Here is a 22780-nt window from a genome sequence, read left to right as displayed (position 1 = left end):
ATAGTACTTTTGCTACATTGTAAATCCGATAATGACCTTAACACCTTATGGAAAAGTGCATTTCGGAACATGTAGCATATTGACGTCATAACTACATGCAATTAAGGCCACGTATCGTCCACCCAGGTCTACACCAAAGATAATTAGGCAATATTTTTCAAAAAGTCTCTACCGACGTTATCGTTACGTTACGATGTTATCAAAATACCTGTTTCTAACTTGGCTGTAATTGGCGTAGAAATTTGAACATTTTTATTTTCTTTAAACAGTTAAGTATTTTTTAGTTCCTCTGGGTGCCAGTATAGGTTACCATGGCGATAGCCGATAAGTTACAAAACATCAGAAATATAAGCAAATTTTGGCACAAGTCACATAAAATTTAACTCCCATGAGAACCATTTCAGCGTCAGTCGGCCTGACGGGCGTTTACTGCTGTAGTGTAGATCAAGCAACGAAGAATTCAGATGTTTTCATATTTTGAATAGATATGTACATACTAGGGCTACCATCCGTCATCTTTTTGAACGATTTGTCCTCCCTTTCACGACGACTGAATTGTCCTCCGAGAACGCATTAAAATCCCAAAATGTCCTTGTTTTTTGGTAATAACGTTTTCATACTGGTGTTTTTAAGTCGAATTTGCTGCATCTGGCCAACAAATTTAGATGCTTGTTGTGTTTTTTTGATATATTACAGCTTTGTCATGTCGAATTCGAAAAGTATTCAGAAAATACAAACCTCTATCGGCGCCAAAGGAATTAAATGAATTCATCGCCCCTGCATGAGGGATTATAGTCTGCGTCGCATGGTGTTGTCACAAACATTCTGTTACAATTGAATGTTAAAAAGCTTCGACGACGGTTGCTTGTACAGTAGTATCGAAAGGAGCAGAACAAATGTTCTGCTTTTTTAATTTAATCAGTCGTTTCTTGAATTATTGCGGAGATACAATACTCCAAAAAATCCATCAAAACTTTTTCTAATTTTAGAAATGCAGCCGACAAAGAACAAAAACTTAGTTTGGTGAAAACATGACAATAACACTTTTATTTCACATGCATAAAAGCTAAATCCATATCCCGCATTTCAAACAATAAATGCTGATTGTACACTAGCGTATTTAGGAAGGGGCCATGGTTCCTCTCACAAGCCGGATTTTTTGGATTATAGGATGGCCTAGGCGTTTTAAGTTTTGTTTACCGCATTCCTTGTTTACGACTCCTTATCAGCTATCATTAAGGAATCATATACTAAAGGGGGCATCCAGGCAGGATAGCGACTGTCAAAACAGCGACTGTCATAATGGCGACTTCATAATAGCGACGTAATCAAGTGAACGACATTCCAAACAGCGATTGTCTAAATGCCGACCGCATTAAAACAGCGACTGTTATGATAGCGACTTAACTAGGCTTTCCATTTTTCCAAATTTTTTTGTTGTTTATCATTGCTACTACAAGGCAGAGACCTGACTCAGCGAATGAAAAGATACGTGACAATGAACACACGAATCACTGTTGTACAGCAAAATCGAGGCCAGTATGATCTGCGGCAGTTCCTTCGAGCCCTTGCTCGCAATTTAGAAATAAACGTGTCTTGATTTTTATTGCATTTTTATTGCATTTTTATTTTATTTTATTGCTTTTTAAATCATGTGACTTCATGTGACTATGGATAGTCCAAATAAAATGTTGTTTTAAAGTCCCTTTTGGTTTCAATCTTTCACTACGCAGTATTTGCCTGTTTCTGCGTGCATACGTGTGTAGAGAGGTGTGGGGGATGGAAGTTCGTGTGCGCGTAAGCCTTGGATTTAATAAAAGAAGTGAGGTCGCTGTTGTGGCAGTCGCTGTTTTAAATGAATCGCTGTCGTGTAGTCGCTCTATTGACAGTCACTGTTTTAAATGAATCGCTGTCGTGTGGTCGCTCTATTGATAGTCGCTGTTCTGACAGTCGCTATTTGGAACCCGAGCCACTAAAGGGGTAAATGGCGTTTCAAAATCGCTGTATACGGCGTTACAAAATCGTTTTATACGATTTTTCAAAACTGTAGTTTTATTAATTACTGCTACTGTACTGCACATAAAATAGAAAAATATGATTCATTTCGAGGTCTTTTAAAGCGACCGTGGATGCTTAAAAACTCAGATCGTTCGCCCTCCGCGCCCCCTTGACAGGGTATTTAATGAGGGAAGTTTTGATCATACTTTTAAAAACATTTGTCCCATCCTCTCAACACAATCCTAAATACGCAACTGTACAAGAGATTGGCGGTGAAACGTATTCTCCTTTCGAGCGATAAAAATTTGGTACCCCTAGTTAGGTATGTTACGATCTGAAACATTGCGCTACCAATCATGTTGGCACATTTTGCACAAACAGGGGAGCGGTAAGTGCCGCGATAAGTCAATGCATAATGCACATTGTGTGTAGTGGCTATTGAGCCATTCACGTTGAAATCTTGGGGATTTACAGTAGCCTAGCTATAACCACAAAAGCAGAAACTAATTAAAATATAAAATAAAACAATAAAGTTTTAGGCTGCTGTTTTGTGGTATGGTTGGGAGTATTTGCAAACACTACCGGCATTTCCTATTTCCATGCTTACATGGCTTAACTCGGCGCGGGAGAACGACAGCTGCTGCAACTGCGTATGATGTCATTGTTGTCTGGGCAACTGATATGACGTCAATGCGTTAATGAAGTGGTAACAAGCAACGTTAGTATAAGGAAGGTAAGACTATGATGTCTCAATAAAATTAGCTATATTGTAACTTGCATTAGAAGCGTACAATTCAAAATGTTTTTCAATAATTCCAAGAGCATATATGAAAAACGTAAGATTTTGTTTCACATTGTGTTTTGATAAGTAAGTTGACAAACCATTAACTTCAAAAAATGTCTTTTGAGACCACGTCATTGTACCCATGCCTAAGTGCACTCATGAATATAAATTGTTTTGTGGTAATCATTTTTAATTGGTTCATTTGTATAGTTAATACATCATACCGTTGAATGTTATTTGTTACCAACATAAAAGTTCTTTAATGGCCTATGGATGTATCTTCTTTGTGCTACTGCATAATCTACTTGTCAAAGAACAACATTGAGCAATTAACTGTGGAAAGCTGAGATAATTTGAATAACAAAACCAACGTGAATGATCCAGTTACTATAAACTGGATGAAGAACCAGAAAGGCAATGCATATAAATATATGGCGTATGTTGCCAAAATACGAACAGAAATATTGTGGTATATGGCCCACCAATGATATAGTCTGTTATGCTACTACTATTAATTGTGCGTTCGACCAAGACACCAAGTAATGCGATTAGTGGGAAGCTGGGATGTCTTTAATTCAAGCGATGGTGTACGTCGTATCAAGCCTAGATGGTTATGACGTTATTGCGCCAATACTTATTATGTCACTCGATTTGAACGTCAGGCCAGCTGCTTACACAAAGAAGGATGCAAACTGAAATCCCTGTGTGCCATAGAGAACTACTTGGCCTCCAGAGCTAAATTTAGGAAGGCTGCAGAATGGTTTTAGAGGGATAAAAATTATTTTTAGCAACGTATATGGATGAAAGAATAGAAGTGCCAGATTTTTTGGTATCATGTATAAAACATTTTTAGTAAATTTGTGAAAGTAGTAGCAAATCTTCTTTTATGATTTAGCCTAAATTGTTTTAATTATCAATTCATCAAGCTATGTTATTAGTAGGTTCCTAAACGACATTTTAAAAAATTTCTCATTGTGCATGTCTGCCGATATTGCTCATATGCCATGGCCTTTCACTTTTAAGTATACAGTATTACAGATACCAGTCGCCTAAACTTAGCTTGGCTAATATAAAAATGAGTGAGATTAAAATTGCTTCACGTTTTCAAAAACTTGCAAATTACTAAGTGCTGTTTCCTTTGTCAATTGTGCTAAGTTGCTGTTCTACCATTGTTTCTAAGTAAAATCGCATAACACCTTTAGTACCTAGGTCTTTTTTTACAACTTTCTAAAGTAGTAATGTCAAAGGTATAGAATAGAGACCAGAAAAAAGAGTCTGTTACTGTCTTTGTCAAAGCTCAAAAACATTGTTCCCAACTGCCATTTTAGCCATGCATTAATTAAAGATCGATTAAGTGATTTGCACTGAATTTAAAACAAGATTTGTATGGTTTTCGCTGCACATAAGAATCTTTGTTGTATTTAGTTCAATTTAACAAAATATTACCACTGCATAAACAAGTTGCAAGTTTTTTGTGCAAATAGCCTAATTTCCTGCGGCTATCTACTGTATAGCCAAAGACTATAAAAGAGTATAAAATAGCTATGATCTACTAACTACCTATTATTTTTTGTGCACATTTCAGAACACGTTAGTGACTTTTCTACGTAAACGTATACACGTAAAAGAACAAATTAATATGCCGCGAAATTACCTCGGTTTTATTTTAATATCGATTTTAGAATTATTCATTAGTTCTGCGATGAAGCTGTTAAAAAAAAAAACAGGCAGAGCCATTATATCACCCGTCACAATAAGAAAGAGAAAATGACTATGCTCTAGTGATTTCGAATCTATAGGCGGGCAAGCTTGATGAAACTTTTTTTTCACAACTTGAAAGAAGAGTCCCACTCTTTCTTATTCTAATGGATGATTAAAAATCTCTAGGAAAAAAACAAGAAGTATTTTGGATGAAGGAGTTTTTACACGGTTTACATGCGATAAAAATAGCAAGGTCTATGGTATCAAAAAGCGATTGCTTGCAATTGAAATCTATTTTTAAATTTTGTTTCATATTTAGACGACGGTAGGTCTTATTTTGGTACTTCACTGCAGTAAATGTAGTATTTGTCGTTGTGTCAACCAAATGAACCTATTGTAGCCTTGCCCTTACTATGGTCAAATGTCTTAAGCATCTGTAAGGCGTTGCTTAGGTTCAAATAAAATTTCCTCGTGCTGTTTGAAGGTCTTGGGTAATGGAATAGTGACATTTTTTATGTAGTTTTCCGAGTGCGTGATCTTTTATTGGCCATAAACGGACAATTATTAGCCATCGCGCACATTTCTTACGAGAGTTAAGCTTCAGGTTTAGAATATAGGCTACGGTACATTTATTATAAGTCGAACTCAAAATGCGTTGACTACGTAGTATATAGCTTATAGGTAGGCCACGGTAAGTTTGAATTGCAGAAACGTCCCCGGGGTGTTAGTTTGACTGTACGGTATACCAACAGCGTCGGAATTTAAGATGCAGTTTATCACGAAATCAATTTTTAAACATAATAGGCCTAGAAGCCTACCGGTAACGATAATTGTGCTTTGTCGATCTACAGTGGCTGCCACTATTTCACCAGAATAATCGTTCAAAGCTTTTTGTAAACCTTAAATGCTATAACATAGCAGCATAAATCTACCTTCTAATCTAAATCAACTCCAATAAAACCTTGAATAGAATAGGATATCAACTTTTTGCGTGGTCCTCCCCTAACATAACAGCCTATCTTAAACTACAGGCTGCGTGACCTACTTACCGTGAAATAGACACTCTTTAGCCTATAAGCTTTAAACAGTATAACCTAGGCTATAATGTACTGTGCAGGATATCAGTGAAGTTTAAATTTGATTGCTTTAATAAACATTTTTAAGTGTATTTCACTTATGGTAATTATGGGATATTAAAACTAAGGTCTATAGTCATGATACATTTAATTTGGCTGCAAAAAGGTCGTTGATCAGTGGCATAAGTTATTGCAAAAACAAACTATAGATGTCATCATTCTGTGATAATTTATTTCAGTGCACAATGCTTCAAGCTAGAGTGTTATGCTTGCACTATATCATGTTAAACTATAGGTTTAGGGCAGAAGTACACAATCAAATGACGTTTACAACTTACATCATGTAGCTGTGTACTTTCGCACTAAATTGAAAGTATCAAGCCACAAAGCAGATGTGTTGTAAAGTATTGCTTGGCATAGTTCCTCTGTTGTGATGTTGCACTTATTTCCTGGGCTTTCTAAGCTCTGTAGTCTCTCTGTTGAGCTTGTCAGTTAGTGAGATTTTGTTTAATAAAAGTTTGTAAAATTTATTTTGGGTCTAGTGCAGAAGTGCACAACCCGATGATGCCACAATTTGAGTAGCTAGGGTCCAGTATGCAAAGACATCTTGTGGTTGTGCACTCCTGCACTTGACCCTTTATATTTGTAGTTAAAACATAAAGCTTTGTGCACATTACTTTAGATTTTTTTGAAACGTTGTCTGAATAATCATTGAATACTGAATCATTCATCTGAGAAACACAGCAAATGCATACAATAGACAATTGTTACAGTTACAGTGCACTTATAAACTGTAACAGTAGTTGTGCCATGAAATAGTTGCTTGAGTTTTTCTGTATGTGGACCTGCAGGAATTTGGCGTGATAGTTGTAGGTTATGAATATGATAAACATATAAATTTTGCTATTACTTGGAACGATAAGTCTTATCTTTATATATACTTATATCTATAAATATCATAAAAAAAATATTATTTAATGCGTAAGGTATAACCGTATTTCCACCAGATGACCTGATAAAAGTGACATATTAGTTAAGTTTGAACTTCACATTTTATGGGTATTTTGAAGTATGTGAATGTTTTATCAGTAAATTATTAGCAAAATTGCTATGTATACATATGTATAAAAGTAGCTGTGTTAATATGAAAATTATATACTTCATTATATCAGGGTCTTGTCCAGCACACAAATTAACTTAATTGCAATATGATGTATATGTATAGTCTACTTTGATGTTTTGATTTGACGACGTGTTCAGTGTATTGTCCTGTAGTAACTTTTGCTTGGTGATGGTACCTGTTTCTTGTAAATGCTATGGGCTTGTGCCATTAATAATAGTCTTACTACCGTGTGCTATTCAGCTGTTTTGTTTTTCTTGGCATCATATGAGGGCCGTCTTGTCATTTTTGGAGTTTTGGTATTAAGGTTAAGAAATGAACATGATATATTCAGATAAATTTTTCTATGAATTGCTGCTTTTATGTTCTTTTCATGCTGATTTTACTCAGGCTATCTTCTTGCTGGTTTTACCTAGACTAAATATTCAGCTGCTTCGACGATGGTGATATAGCTGGAACTTCTTTCACCAAGTCGAACACATGGTTATTCATTGAAGTCAGTTGGTCGGAAGTGTAGGTGTGCCATAATGTGCCATAAAGGGATCATGTAAACTAATATTATTTCCTTAATCAGCTATTTTTACAACATACTCCTGCCTCCCTCTCTTCCGAGTATGTTTGATTTTTCCTGTCCTGCGTGACGTTGGTAATTTTTGTCTCTCGTTTTGTCGACACCTAACATCAGCTTGTTCCAAATGACAAACAGGCATTATAAGAATTGTAGTTAACAATGTGATTGTGGTTACCATTGAACAGCAATTGTTTGATTGTAAACTGCAAGTTTTTTATTAAGTGTAAATGTAAATCAGAACCCTGCTGTCACATCATGTTTCAGAGTGATTAAAAACATGAGTGCGGATTTATTAGAGATGTGGTCATTTTGTCACGTCTTATAATAAGATGACTAAAAACATGCAAGAAATATCATTTGGCAAGTTACTTGTAGGTTAATGATTTCCAAAGTGATTTTGCACATTTTTGTTCCATGCTCCATGAAAGCAATTATCCATGTAAATTGTGACCTTTTTGCTTTCTATAAAAAGATGTGGCTCATGCGTAGTAAAAGTTTGATAGTTTGTTTAGTTTTGATCAGTTTCGCCCCAAAATGCTGACACGTTCTTTTGTCATGCCTTTGGTCTGTGGTCATTTTCATCTTGACTGTCAACAATACGTGCGTTTTTGTTTCACTTAAGACAAATTATCATGTGCCCGTTGCATATTGTATTCTGTTAAGCCACAAAGTGGTCGTATTCCTGTGTAGTGTGTTTCGTTATGAAACAGAAACTCTTTCTAAACCTTCTTCGGGTGAATGCGTCTCAGATTACAACTTGTTTACAATCTGGCTTTTATGCCACTGGTGTGACTGAGGAGGGTCGATTTTTTTTAGCTCAAACGCCCTATTATGAATATGATTCCTTTACATCGTTTATCAACTGTGGGCTGCAACGTTGGCCCCACTTCATTGCCCCAAGCTATATTATGCAATAATGCTAATAACCACAGCACTGCCAACCCTTATGGTTCTTTGCACCTCCATTTGTTAAGTAGGTGCACTCTGCGTCGGTGTGCAGTATTTTTCAGCGTTATGTCTACATGAACCTTAACTATGTTTACGTTGAATGGCGAGTGATCGATGCATAACCAGCAAACCATGTTGCAATTTATATGATGATTATGCACTTTTGACTAGAAAAGGAGTTGTTTGTACCGTGGCGCACTCTTAAGTGGTAGTGAAATCCCGCCATATACCCGTCAGCTGATTCAGTAATCTTGGTTAAAGATTGCTCTGTAAAGCCAGGCCCTGCCAAGGGGATTTCAGTGTTCATGGTGACGATCGTTTTGTGGTTGCTTACCGAGATCCTTAAACACATGAAACGCAAAATTTTATACGTCGCAAAATTTTATGGCAGCAGGTGGTCGTTTGTGTGCGTGCACGATCTTCACGCAACACAGAGCATATTATTACGTAGCGGAAGTCTACGTCACAACAGAGGCAGGAAAGGGCCTAAGGACGGTTCTGGTTAAATCACGATCTTATGCTGTATCGCGACTCAACTGCGTGATTCCGCTGTTGTGCATAGAGCCCGATATGACAGTGGTTTAGTTCTATAAATAAATCAGGCAAGGCAGGTAGGAGCCGACTCCAACTTTGGTCGCTTGGCATTCGGGTGTGACGTGTACTACGCGCTTATTAAAAATGCCTTATAAGCATATGGTAAGGAAAATAAATAAAGCTTTCGAAATTTTTGCAGAAACTCAAAAAAAATTGACATTACTAAAACAACTGTTTTTTCGGTCTGAAAAGAGCGTAGAACTTGAAACAAAGCGAAATTATAGAAGCAACCTTATTCTACTAAATTGTAACTTCGTGAAAAGTTGATTAGTTAACAACTGCGTGTTGTTATTCTAATTCCTTAAAAGTTATTGCCAGTCTTTACTTTTGACGATGATGTTTGGAACATGTATTATTTGTTTGTCGTCGTTCCTATGTTGCGCTTCACACGAGTTTAAAGAGCAAAAGCCTTGTTTCTGTTTTTTTGACGTCACGTCATTCTTACGCGGCAGCGATGCGTAACGTGTCCTGTTGTATTTTAAGTCGCGTCAGTATAGCGGAGAGCCAGATTTAGAAGTGAGCGTTATTTGTGGACTGCTGGTCACTATTAATACCCGTGTTGTGCTAATGCGTGTGGACGGAAACGTCTTGTTTTCAAAAGTAATTACATTTTATACGTTGAGTTGTTTAAAAAATAATCGTCTAATCAATGTTGTACGTCGATTTTTTATATGAAATTTTTTCCGACTTTGAAGTTCTTGGTACATTCTGTGAACGAATTAGACCAGGGTTGTAATTAAAGTGAATTAAGTAGAAAGATGACGTAAGTTTAGCGTGAATGCTTTAGTTTTCTGAAAACTTACAATAAAGCGCATTATGATCCCTTGTACAGATAAGGCTAAAGTTGTTCTTGCTAACTGTTCAGGCAGATTGATAGTGGACTGTAAAAATACGAATAGGAAAATGCATAAAAATAAACAGCAGGTGGACGACTGACAGGATATGTCAGTTGGAGGGGTCATTTAACCTTTGAAAGAAAAGTCTTGCTTGCTTGCTTAGCTGTTCAGTTTGGCTTCCGTAATGCAAATGCGTGATAATGTATGCTCAGCTTACAGTTCCACACCAGCCCAAACCTAAACGATTTTATTGACGTTTCCACTTTTCTAAGATTCGCCGAAGGTGTTTTTTCTTATGTGTGTTAGGCAGCGACCTGTTGATTGATCTTACACCTTTTGTTGAAATTGGCATCCGTCGTGTTAGGAAAAACGGCTTCAATAACCCTTCACGTGGCAGTTCTGTCAGAATTAATAACCAACCATACAAGGATGTGCTGCAAACACGCAGATAAACACTTGCTCTAAGCGGTGTTATACATTTCATTCGTATAATATAATTCGAAAATCGATTTACAAGTTGTTTTCTTGTTTTTCAGCTTTTCATTTTGCAACTAATCAAACGCAAAACTTGTCCAAACTCGAAGCCGCGGAAAAAGTTAAAACCTAAAATTTAGTTTTGTTAAGTATGCTTGGCAATCTTTTAAACAAACAGTAAAATTGCAATCGTAAAATTAAAGACAAAATAATTTTCAAACGTTTGAACCTTCATTGCTTTTGCTTGATATCCATACCGATTGAAAATGGGACGCAAGAAGATTCAAATTTCAAGAATAGGAGATGAAAGAAACCGACAGGTGAGTTGAACAACGGTTCGGTATTTTAGAGTTTTACGCATCTGTTTATTTGCGTATTATACATTTAACACCTGCTCGACAAGCGTTAAATGTCTCAATATTACTTGTAAATTCTGACATGTCAGCCTGACAAGACAGCACAGCTAAGAGTCGTCTATCTTGCTTCAAAGGGTTAAGTACTTGTTCGGAATCAACAACGTTTCATACTTATCCTGAGGAAAAGCTAGAAAATATGTTCTTTTCGAAATGGGCACAGTTATGGTTGTGAATCGACATATACCGTGATGCGTTCACGGGTTTTTACACCGTACGAATTTTTCCAGCTCATGGTAAGCGTTACTAGCTTCGGGCGTGTGCAGAGCACGGTGCTGAAGCACTTCGTAATCCACGCATATGGCTACCACCGACTTACTTACAGGCAAAACAGCATAGGCAGTACATTTACGCTTACGGTGATACCAATAAAAAACGTTAGGTTACTTTTCGTGTATCGTTAAAGAAGACGTAAAAATGCTTTCACCTTTAAAAGGGAATATACAGTCTTTTCGCATGCTGAAGGTTTACAGTGATTCGGGTGCGCTTTTTACAGTCGGGCAAATATGGGTCCAAAAAACTTGATTGGAACGCAAACTGCAGCACGTGCTTAGATACCACGTGGCAAAATTATTTTCGTGTCGTCGTTCTAGGTTATTTTTAAAACAGCATGATAGAAGTTTGGATGCTTCTTTCCCTGAAAGAGATCACCTTGTTTGCCTTACACCATTGCACACAGATGCTCAAGTTTACGTAGTGACGGGCTAACTGACGTCATCGGCAATTTTACTGCTTATGGGGAAAGTAATTGTGGCTTTAGAAAATCGTTATCCCTTCCTCTTTTAAGGAAGGTTAAGACAGTTTTGTAAATAGCATATATCAACCTTTTGAGATGGTTGTTTTATGTAAATACCTTAAAAATGACGTCGTATGCTCTGTTAGTTGTTTAACGTTTGCTAACGTGAAGACAGTAGCAACATGGTTCGATCGGTAAAGAATTTGCAGTAAAAAAATCAAATAGCTGTTTTTTCGATGGAAAGAAAACATTTAAATATACAGAGAAACGTCGGAAGACACACAAACAATCCCTTGCATATTAGCCTATTGTGTTTTGGTGTGCGTAATTTCCCTAGCCTTTACCAGCTCTTGGTCTGTGTGCTTGTAACTTGATTCCAATGCAAGGAAACCAGTTTGCCCGCGTGGTTGCGTTAACTACGTTTAACGCATTATTTGCAGCCATGCATGCATGGTAGTACTAACTAATGCTATGCGCTTAATCATATTAAGCGAACGCATACTGCACAAATCGCAATTCACATATCGCACAAACCGCTATTGGGAGGATGATTTGTCCCGTTCATGCACCCGAGGTGTTTTTAAAACCTTACGTACGTTTTCGAGAACAGACATGAAACTACGTTTTGTATACTGTGAATTAGGTATGTATTTGTCAGTGCTATTAAATTTTCCAACAGAGCAATATGGCTACCACATATACAGTATAACATCCGATAAAGCACGCGTCGTAAAAGTTATTCTTCCGCCGTCTTGATCTTCCCTTGGACAAGAAATTAATTTATTATCAGCAATTTGTCTGGCCTTTAGTTAATGAAAAGCCCAGCACGTAAAGACGATGGTTGTCGACACCGCTCTCGTCACCTTGCCCTTGTGTCCGCATTAATCTCACGTTGACGTCAGGCGCATAAATTATTTATTTACCAAACCGATAATTTGGAAAATGCCTTGACGTTTTGTAGATTTTTTAAGAGAAGTGACCAGTGTACATAACGCATCCTGGTAACAAAGTATTTTGCATCAGCCAACTTAACGTCTAAATGTGAAACATCGAGCTATTTTACGCCATCTTTCTCGACCACCAGTAACCGTAAACTCGTTGTTTTTCGTGATTAGAATAGTTTTTTTGCTCGAAGTGATAAAAAAACGTTTTTTGTGTCATGGAGATGAAAGCGTTGACGTCAATCGTTAAACAGTTCCACAGAAACCGAAATTCCCCACTTACAGCTGCCTATCAGTTAATAATTTTTTATCGTAATTCCCGTCTTTTTCCTCGCATTTCCAAGTCTGCAAACCAGAGGTAAAAACTCCCACAAGCTGCAAATCACATGAGAGTGCGTTTGGAACATCCATTAAAAAAGCTTCTTTTTCAGGTAACCTTCACGAAACGCAAGTTTGGTCTGATGAAAAAAGCCTACGAATTGTCGGTGTTATGTGACTGCGAAATCGCCCTGATCATCTTTAACAGCTCAAACAAGCTTTTCCAGTATGCCAGCACAGACATGGACAAGGTTCTTTTGAAATATACTGAGTACAACGAACCCCACGAAAGCCGGACTAACTCCGACATTATTGAGGTAAAACCTAGAACAAATCTTAACAATGTCTAGTCAATTAATTAATTAAATTATTATTAAAGCTTAACTCTGTCTAATCCTGTTGACATAGGAAGAAATATAGAAAAATGTTTGTCGTTACGCGAAGGTGGCTCATCGCCGGTAGAAACATGTTATTGGAACAGTATTTATTTTTATATATGCCCTGGCTTTTCTGACTCCTCTGTCGTAGCCGTTCTTAACTCTAAACCGCGATCACAGAAATTTCATTTATGATTTCCGATATCCTTGACACTATGGAAATTTAATTGTTGTCGTGACATTACGTCATGCAATTTTTCTGTGTAATGTGGCCGCCGTGCCAAATAGTTGTATAAGTGTACCTCGCAGTTGATACCATTCGTTTCGACACAAACTTATCTGATGTTAACAATGGAGCGCGGTGCAAAACCAAAACCAAAATAGAAAGGGATTTCCCCCAGTTTTGCCCTTCATGAGCCCTCTTGTTGTGTGTTCTGTGTATCACCTAATATACAGTACAAGGAGAATGTGGTTTTCAAGAAAAATGGAAATTATTCCACGCAATACAACAAATAATGAGAGTGACAGGTACTAAATCATAACCGAAAAAATAGAAGAACGATAATATCTTTTTCGATAGGATTCCGATTGTTAAGAAAATAATGCGGTTGCCCGCCCAAGCCACCGCGGTATGGTTACGTCGAAGATATCGACGTCATTTTTTGAGAAGAGGACCTTCCGTAGAAAATAGCATGCGTGGGGTATCTCGTTTCGTTTTCGTTCTAAACTCATCTTCCTCGTGCGGCGTATTTTTGGAATCCGCTATTTTTAGTCAAAACTGACGGGGATTACCCGCCCATTCTAAGTTACAAAACGAATAAGTCCTTTAAAAAACAAGACGATCAGATGGAATTGACGATTTTTTTACATTGTTTCCTAGAAATTCTTATAACTGATTCTAAATGTGTTAGTGTGGTTCCTAAGGTTTAAGGCTTCTCCGTCCTTCACCGGGCGTTGTAATCAGTAGCAATGCAAAATGAAACGTTTCTGGCATTATGTTCAACCTATTCTGTATTGACCACTGACTATTTACGTTTTCTATTTTTTCCGCTCTGAATCAGGTTACTATGGTTACTGTGGTCGGTGAAAATAACTTTAGAATAGTCTAAACATTCTTAACACTCACTCATCCATGTGTCTCAATAAAAAATTTTGTTTTTGCTTAATTTATGGACTTCCATTGTTTCAAATACGTACATAAGCCTAAATTTTCCCGAACGAGCTCGAAGTGCGTGATGGCTTATTGGCAAATAAATGCTTTTTAGTTACTTATAATTTTTAACTTAAGCAAATAACAGGATATTTCAAAAAGCCATGTCGTACTGTACATTTTTGCACCTTGCAGGAAAACTGGGGTAATTTCAGTTTAACTGCGGTTTAGGGAATTTCTCGACCAGTGAAATCCTTTTTTGGTCACATTGCGAAGCTGACACTAACATCCGACAAAACGTCTTTGTTTATTTTCGATATGTCAGTGTTTCAAAATTTTTCAATTTTCTTTTCCGTGAAGATATTAAACGAAAACAATTAGGCTGCAGGCCAGGGGCTTTACTGCGTCATAGTAACATGCAACTTTCCCGGAATCGTTCTGCTTTTGCCACGTTTTTGGCTTGAAATGCCAGACATAAACGCATGTTTACAATATGAACAACACGCTTTGACGCACATTCACTAAATTTGTGACATTCGGATAATTTTAGGATATTACTACTATTTTCAGATATGTCAAAGTATTTTTGCCACTTCTGACGCTAAAATGGTACTTTGTACGTATATATCGGGAAATGTCATAATAGTGACATCGTACATTCGTAGTCGTGGTTTTTTATCCTTTTTTGGAAAGTTACAGTAGCATCTATGAAACTGTATATATTTTTGAAAAACCTCCGATAATTATGGAAACAAAGTCGTCGAATGCTAATTCTGATGCTATAATTATGTTGTGCAAGGTAACGATCACATCAAAATTAGTAGTTATGGTGCAAAAAACACTAACGTTAAGTCGTAATCGCCACCGACTCTGGAAGGTTTCCCTGCATATAAATCTCCCATTTCGTGCGTGCGTTGCGTCAAGGTGTATTCCCATGACGATTTATTTTTGTGTCCGTAGCGTTGCCACAAATAAGCGCGTTAGTCTTCCTCATGTAAAGTGGCCAATGTTTCTTTTTTCTCTTGGTGTTCAATGACAAAGCGCGTTTTCAACAAACCAGGTGGCAAACAAACTGTGGCCGTTGTTGTGATGGTATAAATTCTTTAATTATTTTTAAAACTTGAAAATAACCGTAAATATTATATAGCGCCATTTTTATAATATTACGTGTCTTCTTATTGACACAATTGTAAGTGCAGGCGAACGCTTGGATAGGGTGAGGAAAATAGACTTTTTCCAAAAATCTTCCTTTGTAGCAGAATAGTCACCACGGAGTCATAGACCAGCCCCTTCGCATGCGTCCCAGAACACTGCGTGCGAATATTGGCTTTTAAACATATGCTCCTACCCGTGAACAAATATTTAAGAGCCACGAAAGTTTTTTTGTTATCGCCGAAGAACTCTCTTTCTCCCGCATACGTCACGGTCGTGTTGACGAGTTTACCTGTCGCGTTTGTACTTCCCTGACGTGCCGTTGCCTGAGTCATAGCTCATGTACTCAGCTTTTAATACTTTTCTTGGATTATTTTTAGCCATTAATGACCGAAACGCCTCAATAGTTACCAGTTTATTTGTCGTTGAGACAAATCCTAATAACAAATTCTTGCTTGTTCAGATTCTCAAAACGAGCGAATGCGCCGTGACCATTAATTTTTTCGCAAAATGCTGCTTTGCCAAAGCGAGTAGCTCAAACCGTTCCGACAGCAGGTATTGAAGTGGTATTAAGGTAAATTGATTGCCGAAAGCAATGTACTGTTACAGCAAACTCGTTCGGTCGTGACAACTTCTCTACGTCACGAAACATGAGGCGCTTGGCGGTAGCCTTGTATCACAACTTAACATTCCGCGAATGCATTGTGCGGCTTCCTTAGGCTGCCGCTTTCCCGCCGGAACCAACAACGTACGCAAATTTACCCCTACTAAGACAAGATCCTATTTGGCTTTGCAACCCGCATAAATTACCCCTTTTTTCACCCGGACATTCTATTCTTAGTAGCTCACTCTCACATTCGAACTATTATTATTCGTTCCCGCTATCATTACTCTCCATCATAGCGCTTTTATTTTTCGTCTCCACAAACCGCAACTTGCGTCAGCAATGACGTCAATACGGCTTAAATGGCAGCTCAGCATTGGTGCTGGCTTCGGAAAGTGTTTTTACTGTACAGTGTACATCAAGGCCAGCTACTAATGCTTTGGTGCTATTTAATCGTCTGTATTTAAAGCGTTCATCTAAATCAGGCGTGGGACATATTTAATTTCACTCCGTTGATTTTGGAAATGAGAATTACCTTGCTTATGATTTATTGTTTGTCAAATATCTCTTGTGTACAATCACAGAAAACGATCATACGTACTATTGCAATAAAGGTTTAATGAGGTAGAATAAATGACTTATGGAAATATTCTGTTTTATTGTAATATACAGTACTGATGTTGATACTGTACTTCAAACCGGCAGTAGCCTGTTTAAATTAAACATTATGGAAGTGTGAATGTAAACTTCAGCACAAACTCGTATTATTTATCACACTGCTTTTCTTTCCAGAGCTATCCTCAGAATGAACCACTGTAAATTAATAATTAACATATGCCAACTATACAGTATACCAAAGACATATTATATTACTCTTATTTTTAATGCAAATAAATAAAACTGTAGTATTTGATGTCTTGCGCTTATACTGTTCATGTTAAGTTTAAAATTACTTTTCGTTGTGGAAAGAGACATTGTTATAGCTGCACAATTAATAGAAAATACACCATGTCATTTATCATGACCGTTCTCTTAGATGCTGAACAAGAAGGACAACAAGAATTGTGACAGCCCTGATGTAGATCACCAACCCCAGCTTCCTACTCCTGGAACAATGCAGAGATATGCTCAGATTGATAAGCAATTCGATGAAATGATGACCACCCTCCGTCCGCAGCAAGTATGTTTTCACCATTTCCACCAATGTCTGGACTGTTTCTTCAGCAGTAAATCGCACTCCTTGATTTATCCTTCCTTGCACCTTGTTATGTGTCATAACATGTGATAATAGCAAATGTCAATGCTTTATATAATTTCTGTGGGTTAGCTCTGGTATCCCTGGTTTTATATTTTAAATGTGTATTTTCTTTTTCAGGCAACTGATTTTCCTTCTCACCCCGTTTCGTTCCCAGTCACAGATCGAGGAATCCCCTCCTACCCGACAAGCGGATTTGGACTTCACCCTCATGGACTTCACCCGGAACATGATCCTAATCTTCTGCATCCTCATCGCAGAAGTAGTCCTCTTCCAAGAAGCCCTTTAGCTGGCGGCGGACACAGTCCCAGTCGATCCCCCTCTGGTAATTAAGTAAATTTGATTAAAGTAGCATTTGTTAAGATCCGAGTGCTCTGACGTAGTTTTGGTGGAACGTAATTGGCATAGGTGGCAATCGCGTTAGTGCATGATTTTTCCTTGTAGATGTAGATTTTGTTTTAAGGATTTTCGAAATTGAAATATCCTGAAATGATCGCTAAATTTTGTTATATTGAAATTTGCTAAAATTCCTACTTGTTGATAACAATGTCCATGCCTTAAATGTAATCCTTTACAGAACTATTACTTTTGCAGTTAATCAATTCACGTATGTATAAGTCAATATGCAATAAGTTCTTTAAGCTGAGAAAATAGCTTGTTTTTGTGAAGCCTAAAAATTTTAATTTGATGCGAATCACTCTTGCCTATATTATAACATTTTGAATGGGGATTATTTTGTAAATTTAAACTGATGCTGCGCTACATAAGACACAAAGAACTTGTGATTTTGGTAGAATAATTATCAGCATATTTTACAATCTCATCCATGAGCGCCTGAAAAGTGCACAGTTAATTTTGTTTTGTTTTTCTATTCGAATTTCAAAGCCCCTGGAATAAAAAACAGTTGCATGCGCTAGACTGAAACAAACTTAATTAACCCATCACCAAGCACAAACTGCAAGTTGAAGCCAACTGCAAATGTAGCCTTGGAAAATATACAATTTAATTTTCTTCAATTCCTCTTTTTATTTTCTAAGGACACTTCTTGCTTGCATTAGTTTAGTTTACTGCATGCCACTAACACTGTCATCCACTCACACAGGTCCGATGTACAGCCCAGAAATGAGCATGGTATCGGATGCTTCTTCACCTGGCGGTGAGACTAATTGTGCTTACTATAATTAATTGCGGTAATTTTGCACTCTGTTACAGTTGTTTTGGTTTAGTAAAAAAGATTGCAAAAGTTAGCACATTTTTATAAACAAAACTGTCAGCTTGACAAGTATATTTTACCTTACTTAATATTTGCATATGTTTTTGTGCATAGCTGATAAAATGTTGTTTAATCTTTAGGAAATGGATATAGCGGACCCAGCCAGCAGAGGGGGTCATCGCCTTCAATGCACATACAGCAGGACCGCACTTCCCCAATGCCCCGGAAACAGATTATTAACCCACCTTCACCCAACCGATCCCATCTTCATGTTGTCATACCCCAATCTCACAATCCCCAGATGGTAAGTACCTAGTGAGATGTACATGGACTCGCACATTTATTGAATGTCTACCCCAAGCAGCGATTTCTTATTAGATTTATCCCAAAGGGTTATTGCACAAGTTTCATTGGTTGGTCTAATTTTATAAGTTTACTTCTTTAGGATGGTGTAAATGAACTTTCAACGCCGGTTGTAAGCTTGGCTACGCCCAGTGTGATGCCCTATGTACAGCAAGGTTATAGTGCTGGTAAGTTAACAAATGGCATGAAAATTAACACGTTTTGAAAGTATTCGTCCTGTAGAAAAATCTTTATACAGCTAACGCCTTGTTTGTCTTTTAATCCAAGAACGTGCACTTGGTAAATATTTTTTTTTAAATTTTGTAGTAGGTGATTATCCGATTTTGACAGGCAGTGATTTGCCAGGTTTTTCCCCGTCACCGGGATCGATATTGCACCAATGGCCCCAACACCAGCTGGGAACACCACAAATTCAAAGGTATTTCGTTGTCTTGTATCTTTCAACTCGTTAAACATGACGCAATGCAATTTTCTATAAACACCCATAAGGAACAGATGTTTGATACGGTGCCTCGCTTCACTTGGCATTCAATTACCATTGACCTTGCATTTTTGTATTTTCTTAAAGTTCTCTTGCTCATCACGGTGTTCCCATGGTAACGATCAAAAGCGAACCAGCGTCACCCCCAGACAAAATGGCAGACCAAGCCTCGATGAATCGCTCAGTTGAAGGAAGGTGGGTGCATTGATGTGAATAAGTTAGCTAACAGGTGTGATATTGGCTTCATGAAAAAAACTCGTGGTTAGGAACATTTTGACAATAAAAGCACTGATTTGGGCAGCAATTTTTAACTGATTCACCGTGGCTGTAATTTTCACAATGTTTCCTAAACTTTTGCTCTGATAATGTCGTGTTTTGCTGATTCTTCTGAAAAATTTGAAACAGCACAAACTCTACATTTTGTGCCTTACAAAGATTACCTACTTTGACATGTAGGTTACAAAATGAATCAGTACAAAAGCTGAACGTTTTTCGCTAAATACGTCACTAAATCAATGTGCTATTCTTCACTTTCCTCATTTTGTAAATTAGTATTGTCCATCCTCCGTACAAGTCCATCTTCTGCAGATCTCCGATGGAAGTTGTGGCATCCTACGACATGGACGAACGAAACAGCATGCTCCTAGAGAACGGAGATCGTCTCCCGACCAAGAGGCAAAGAGTAGAAGCGGGACCTAGTACGTCACCGGGATGGACCACTTGATCGTTACGTCGTTGTCCGTGACGTCAGGCAATTCTGTTAACTTTGGCTGGCGAACTGAGCGTGCCTGTTCGCGCGGTATATCTTTGTGACGTCATACATCTAGTTGATAACGTTGAAGTTGGCGCGTCGCGGCGAAACGTGCCATTTTTGCATAAACTGCCACGCTTACAGCATAGGCTGGCTGAACGGGCGGTTTATATATAACAGCGCCTATTTAATGGATTTTCTTCTCTCTGCCAAGTTCCTGCGTTTTTTGTGTTTGTTACTAAATCAAATCGCGCTATGTGTGGAATCATGTTTGTGGCACCAACATGCACCTCTTGGCCGCGCCATAAAGTTCTCCAATTTGCGCCCTGGCCGTTGTATGAGATTACGTCTTCGTGTTTTATTGATGCTTGATGGAAGGCGTTTTGTTTTAAAGAAGTTCTGTAGATATAATCGTCGCTTATATTCGTTGCCAGTTTGTATCCTGTATATAATGCATTGTTACCGCTTGTACGTTATCTTTCGCCCCCCTTTAAACCATTATGTGGCTGCCAGTGGTCTTTCGACTTCGCACTCCGTGAAGACAAAGTCCGAGTAAAAACCTCGAAGCTCAATGTATGAAGCGCACCCAGCAAAGTTTGCAGAACCAACAAATTAACAGCTTGCCCCATTTCAAGAAATTCCGCATTAATATATGCTAGAGTTCCAATATCCGTTTTGCAATTGACTTCAAAAATCTTAGTTCTTTACCTGTTTCAAATACGCTCCGAATTTTTGTGCGAGATATTTGTTCGTTCTCGGCTTTATGGCTTTTCAAGGGTTGCTGTTTTAGCATCCGTCACTTTTTCCTTGCAAGCAGTTACGTGACATACGGTGGTATATTATATCCTTTTTGCCTTAGATGTTAGGTCATTGTGCGTTCCGTATTTTGTGGTGACGTTTTTGTCTTGTTGACGTCATTTTTCGTGAAGTCAAGTTTCGATGAAATCTTTGAAAATTTACGTGCTGCGTATACCATGTGTGCGCCATTTCTATGCCGATATCAAGGTTCATTATAACCATTACTAACCCAACGCACGTATTTTGTTCTGTTTATTTTTATTCGAGTTGCAAATACGGAATAAAATAACTTGCTATGCCACAAGGCCGCAAAACGTAAGATCTGGACATCGGTATGTTTTTAGCCGGTTAACGCGTAGGCGGACTCAGATTATTGTAAAACCTCAGGGCATGGTGCCATAGTTGGTCAGATTTAAGTATTTGGCAGATTGATACTTGTTTTGCTTAAACAGTGTTACCCATTGTTTTAGTGCGCGTTTGAAAAATTATAGCTTTCATAGGTTTATTCTTTTGCAAAAAAAATCTGGCTCGGTATGCACATAATAACATGTAAAATGTCTTAATTTGAGCGAATCATGTCAGAACTACCAAGTGATAGCTGACTAAAGCGAACACTTAGTGTATAAATCTGATGCGGGATACCTTTCCTATTTTCTTATAACTTTATTGATGCTCAAAAGAAGCCCAGGAATCGAAATTTGGTATAACAGTTTTGAATCGCAGATCTCTATTGTAACCATCCATGTATTTCCACGCACGCTATGTCACGAAAAAAGTACGACGTGTGATGAGAAAACTGAGAAAGTTATTGCTTTCCTAATTGGACTGTAAAAAGATTGCCTGACTAGTATTTAATCGCAATTCGTGTTTATCACAAACAGTTGCGATTGCTTCGGTTCCAATTTTTAAAACCTTGTTTACCAGAGCGCTTACATAACTGTACTGGTTTTATTTTATAATTGAAGGTTTTCATTGGCACGTTCAGGAGATTTGTTGTTTCACATTCCAATGCTATGAACTGGATGCGTTAATTGTCATGAATTAAACCATCTGTCATGTCAGTTTGACAAGTTTCAACTTGCTTGAACCAAAATAATTTCGTGAGCCTATTACAAAGGCAAAACAAAAGAACTGCAGTGCTTAGATTTTTTAACTTTTATGCTATTCTAGAATAGGATTCAAAATTCTGGATCCGGAATAGACTATTCTAGATTATTCTAGTATAGTCAGTGCCGGATTTACCAATAGGCTACGGCCTCGAAATTCAATTTCGAAGTTTGGGATTGATGCCGCTTTAATTGCTTTAGAGAACCTTACGTCTTATTTTTAGGGCAGGGGTTCGTCTTTTGGGCATTTTGACACCTTTGGTATACCATTTTGTACCAAAGACATCCCAAAATTAAGAACATGCAAATAGTGTATTGTTTTTTTTTTTTTTTTTTTAGGAACATTGGTTGCTTTCACGCACAGTCGAATCTGACTTCAAAAATAAAATAAGGGGCCTCACAAATGGAATAGCCTAGGCCCTCTCATGGTCTAAATCCGGCCCTGAGTAGGCCTATAGTCAATTATTCTGTATTGGACATCCCTAAGCCTACTAGGTACTAGTATTCAGTGGTCATAGTATTGGATATTTGGATTAAGGTTAAACAAACTTAATTATAAATGTACTCTTTATTACGGTGACAAGCGCGAGTGTTCAAAAGCAGTGCAGGATTAAGGTGGATGCTATTGATGCTGCAGCATTAGGCCCATTCCTGAAATAGGCCCAGACGAAAACAGACGTGAATTTTCCGGACGCTGAACAGTTTTCCTTTGCTTAATTAACCCACAAATAATTCTTATTATGAAATTTGTAGTCCGACTTTCGCACGCCTAGGCACAGTGTTACGCCTAGGCACGTAAGATAAAGCAAGATTTTGGCATAGACTACTTATTTAAGATGAAAAATTATAACACTTTTCGAGCTGTTTCAGGGCCCTTCATTACTTCAGCCGCAGATAAGATGCACGGCTTTATTAACTCTTCCCCAATCGTGTATGCTTTTTTTGGTTTTAACTATTCGTAGAGAAACTAGATAGGATTCATGAAGAAAGGATTTTTCGGTAGTCGTCATCTTTTCATTT

At 37.8% G+C, this 22780-nt stretch overlaps 1 protein-coding gene across 3 annotated transcripts; it reads left to right on the top strand.

The window, feature by feature from the left end:
• Positions 1-10143: 10143 nt before the first annotated feature.
• LOC143445555 (myocyte-specific enhancer factor 2C-like) lies at positions 10144-20973 on the top strand. Of its 3 annotated transcripts, none has more exons than XM_076944734.1 (10): positions 10144-10422; positions 12624-12827; positions 16830-16973; positions 17169-17373; positions 18151-18204; positions 18402-18565; positions 18707-18791; positions 18931-19042; positions 19193-19300; positions 19694-20973. In XM_076944734.1, exons 1-10 carry the CDS (start codon positions 10369-10371, stop codon positions 19827-19829), a joined length of 1266 nt encoding a protein of 421 aa, XP_076800849.1. In that variant the 5' UTR covers positions 10144-10368; the 3' UTR covers positions 19830-20973. The 3 variants fall into 3 exon arrangements, with proteins under 3 accessions (XP_076800849.1, XP_076800848.1, XP_076800850.1); XM_076944733.1 differs by having other exon boundaries at positions 19658-20973; XM_076944735.1 differs by lacking the exon at positions 18151-18204 and having other exon boundaries at positions 19658-20973.
• Positions 20974-22780: the final 1807 nt, after the last annotated feature.

The sequence above is a fragment of the Clavelina lepadiformis genome, chromosome 2 (genome assembly GCF_947623445.1).
Source record: "Clavelina lepadiformis chromosome 2, kaClaLepa1.1, whole genome shotgun sequence".
Taxonomy (NCBI): Eukaryota; Metazoa; Chordata; class Ascidiacea; order Aplousobranchia; family Clavelinidae; genus Clavelina; species Clavelina lepadiformis.
The sequence above is the reverse complement of the archived record's forward strand: the minus strand, read 5'-3'. Positions and strand labels throughout refer to the sequence as shown.

Bases quoted from the DNA above. Each gene is read 5' to 3' on its own strand.
- LOC143445555 (XM_076944733.1), top strand. From the start codon at position 10,369: ATGGGACGCAAGAAGATTCAAATTTCAAGAATAGGAGATGAAAGAAAC. The intron at 18,792-18,930 runs GTAAGTTAACAA...TAAATTTTGTAG, and splicing joins ACAGCAAGGTTATAGTGCTG to TAGGTGATTATCCGATTTTG. The intron at 19,043-19,192 runs GTATTTCGTTGT...ATTTTCTTAAAG, and splicing joins GGAACACCACAAATTCAAAG to TTCTCTTGCTCATCACGGTG.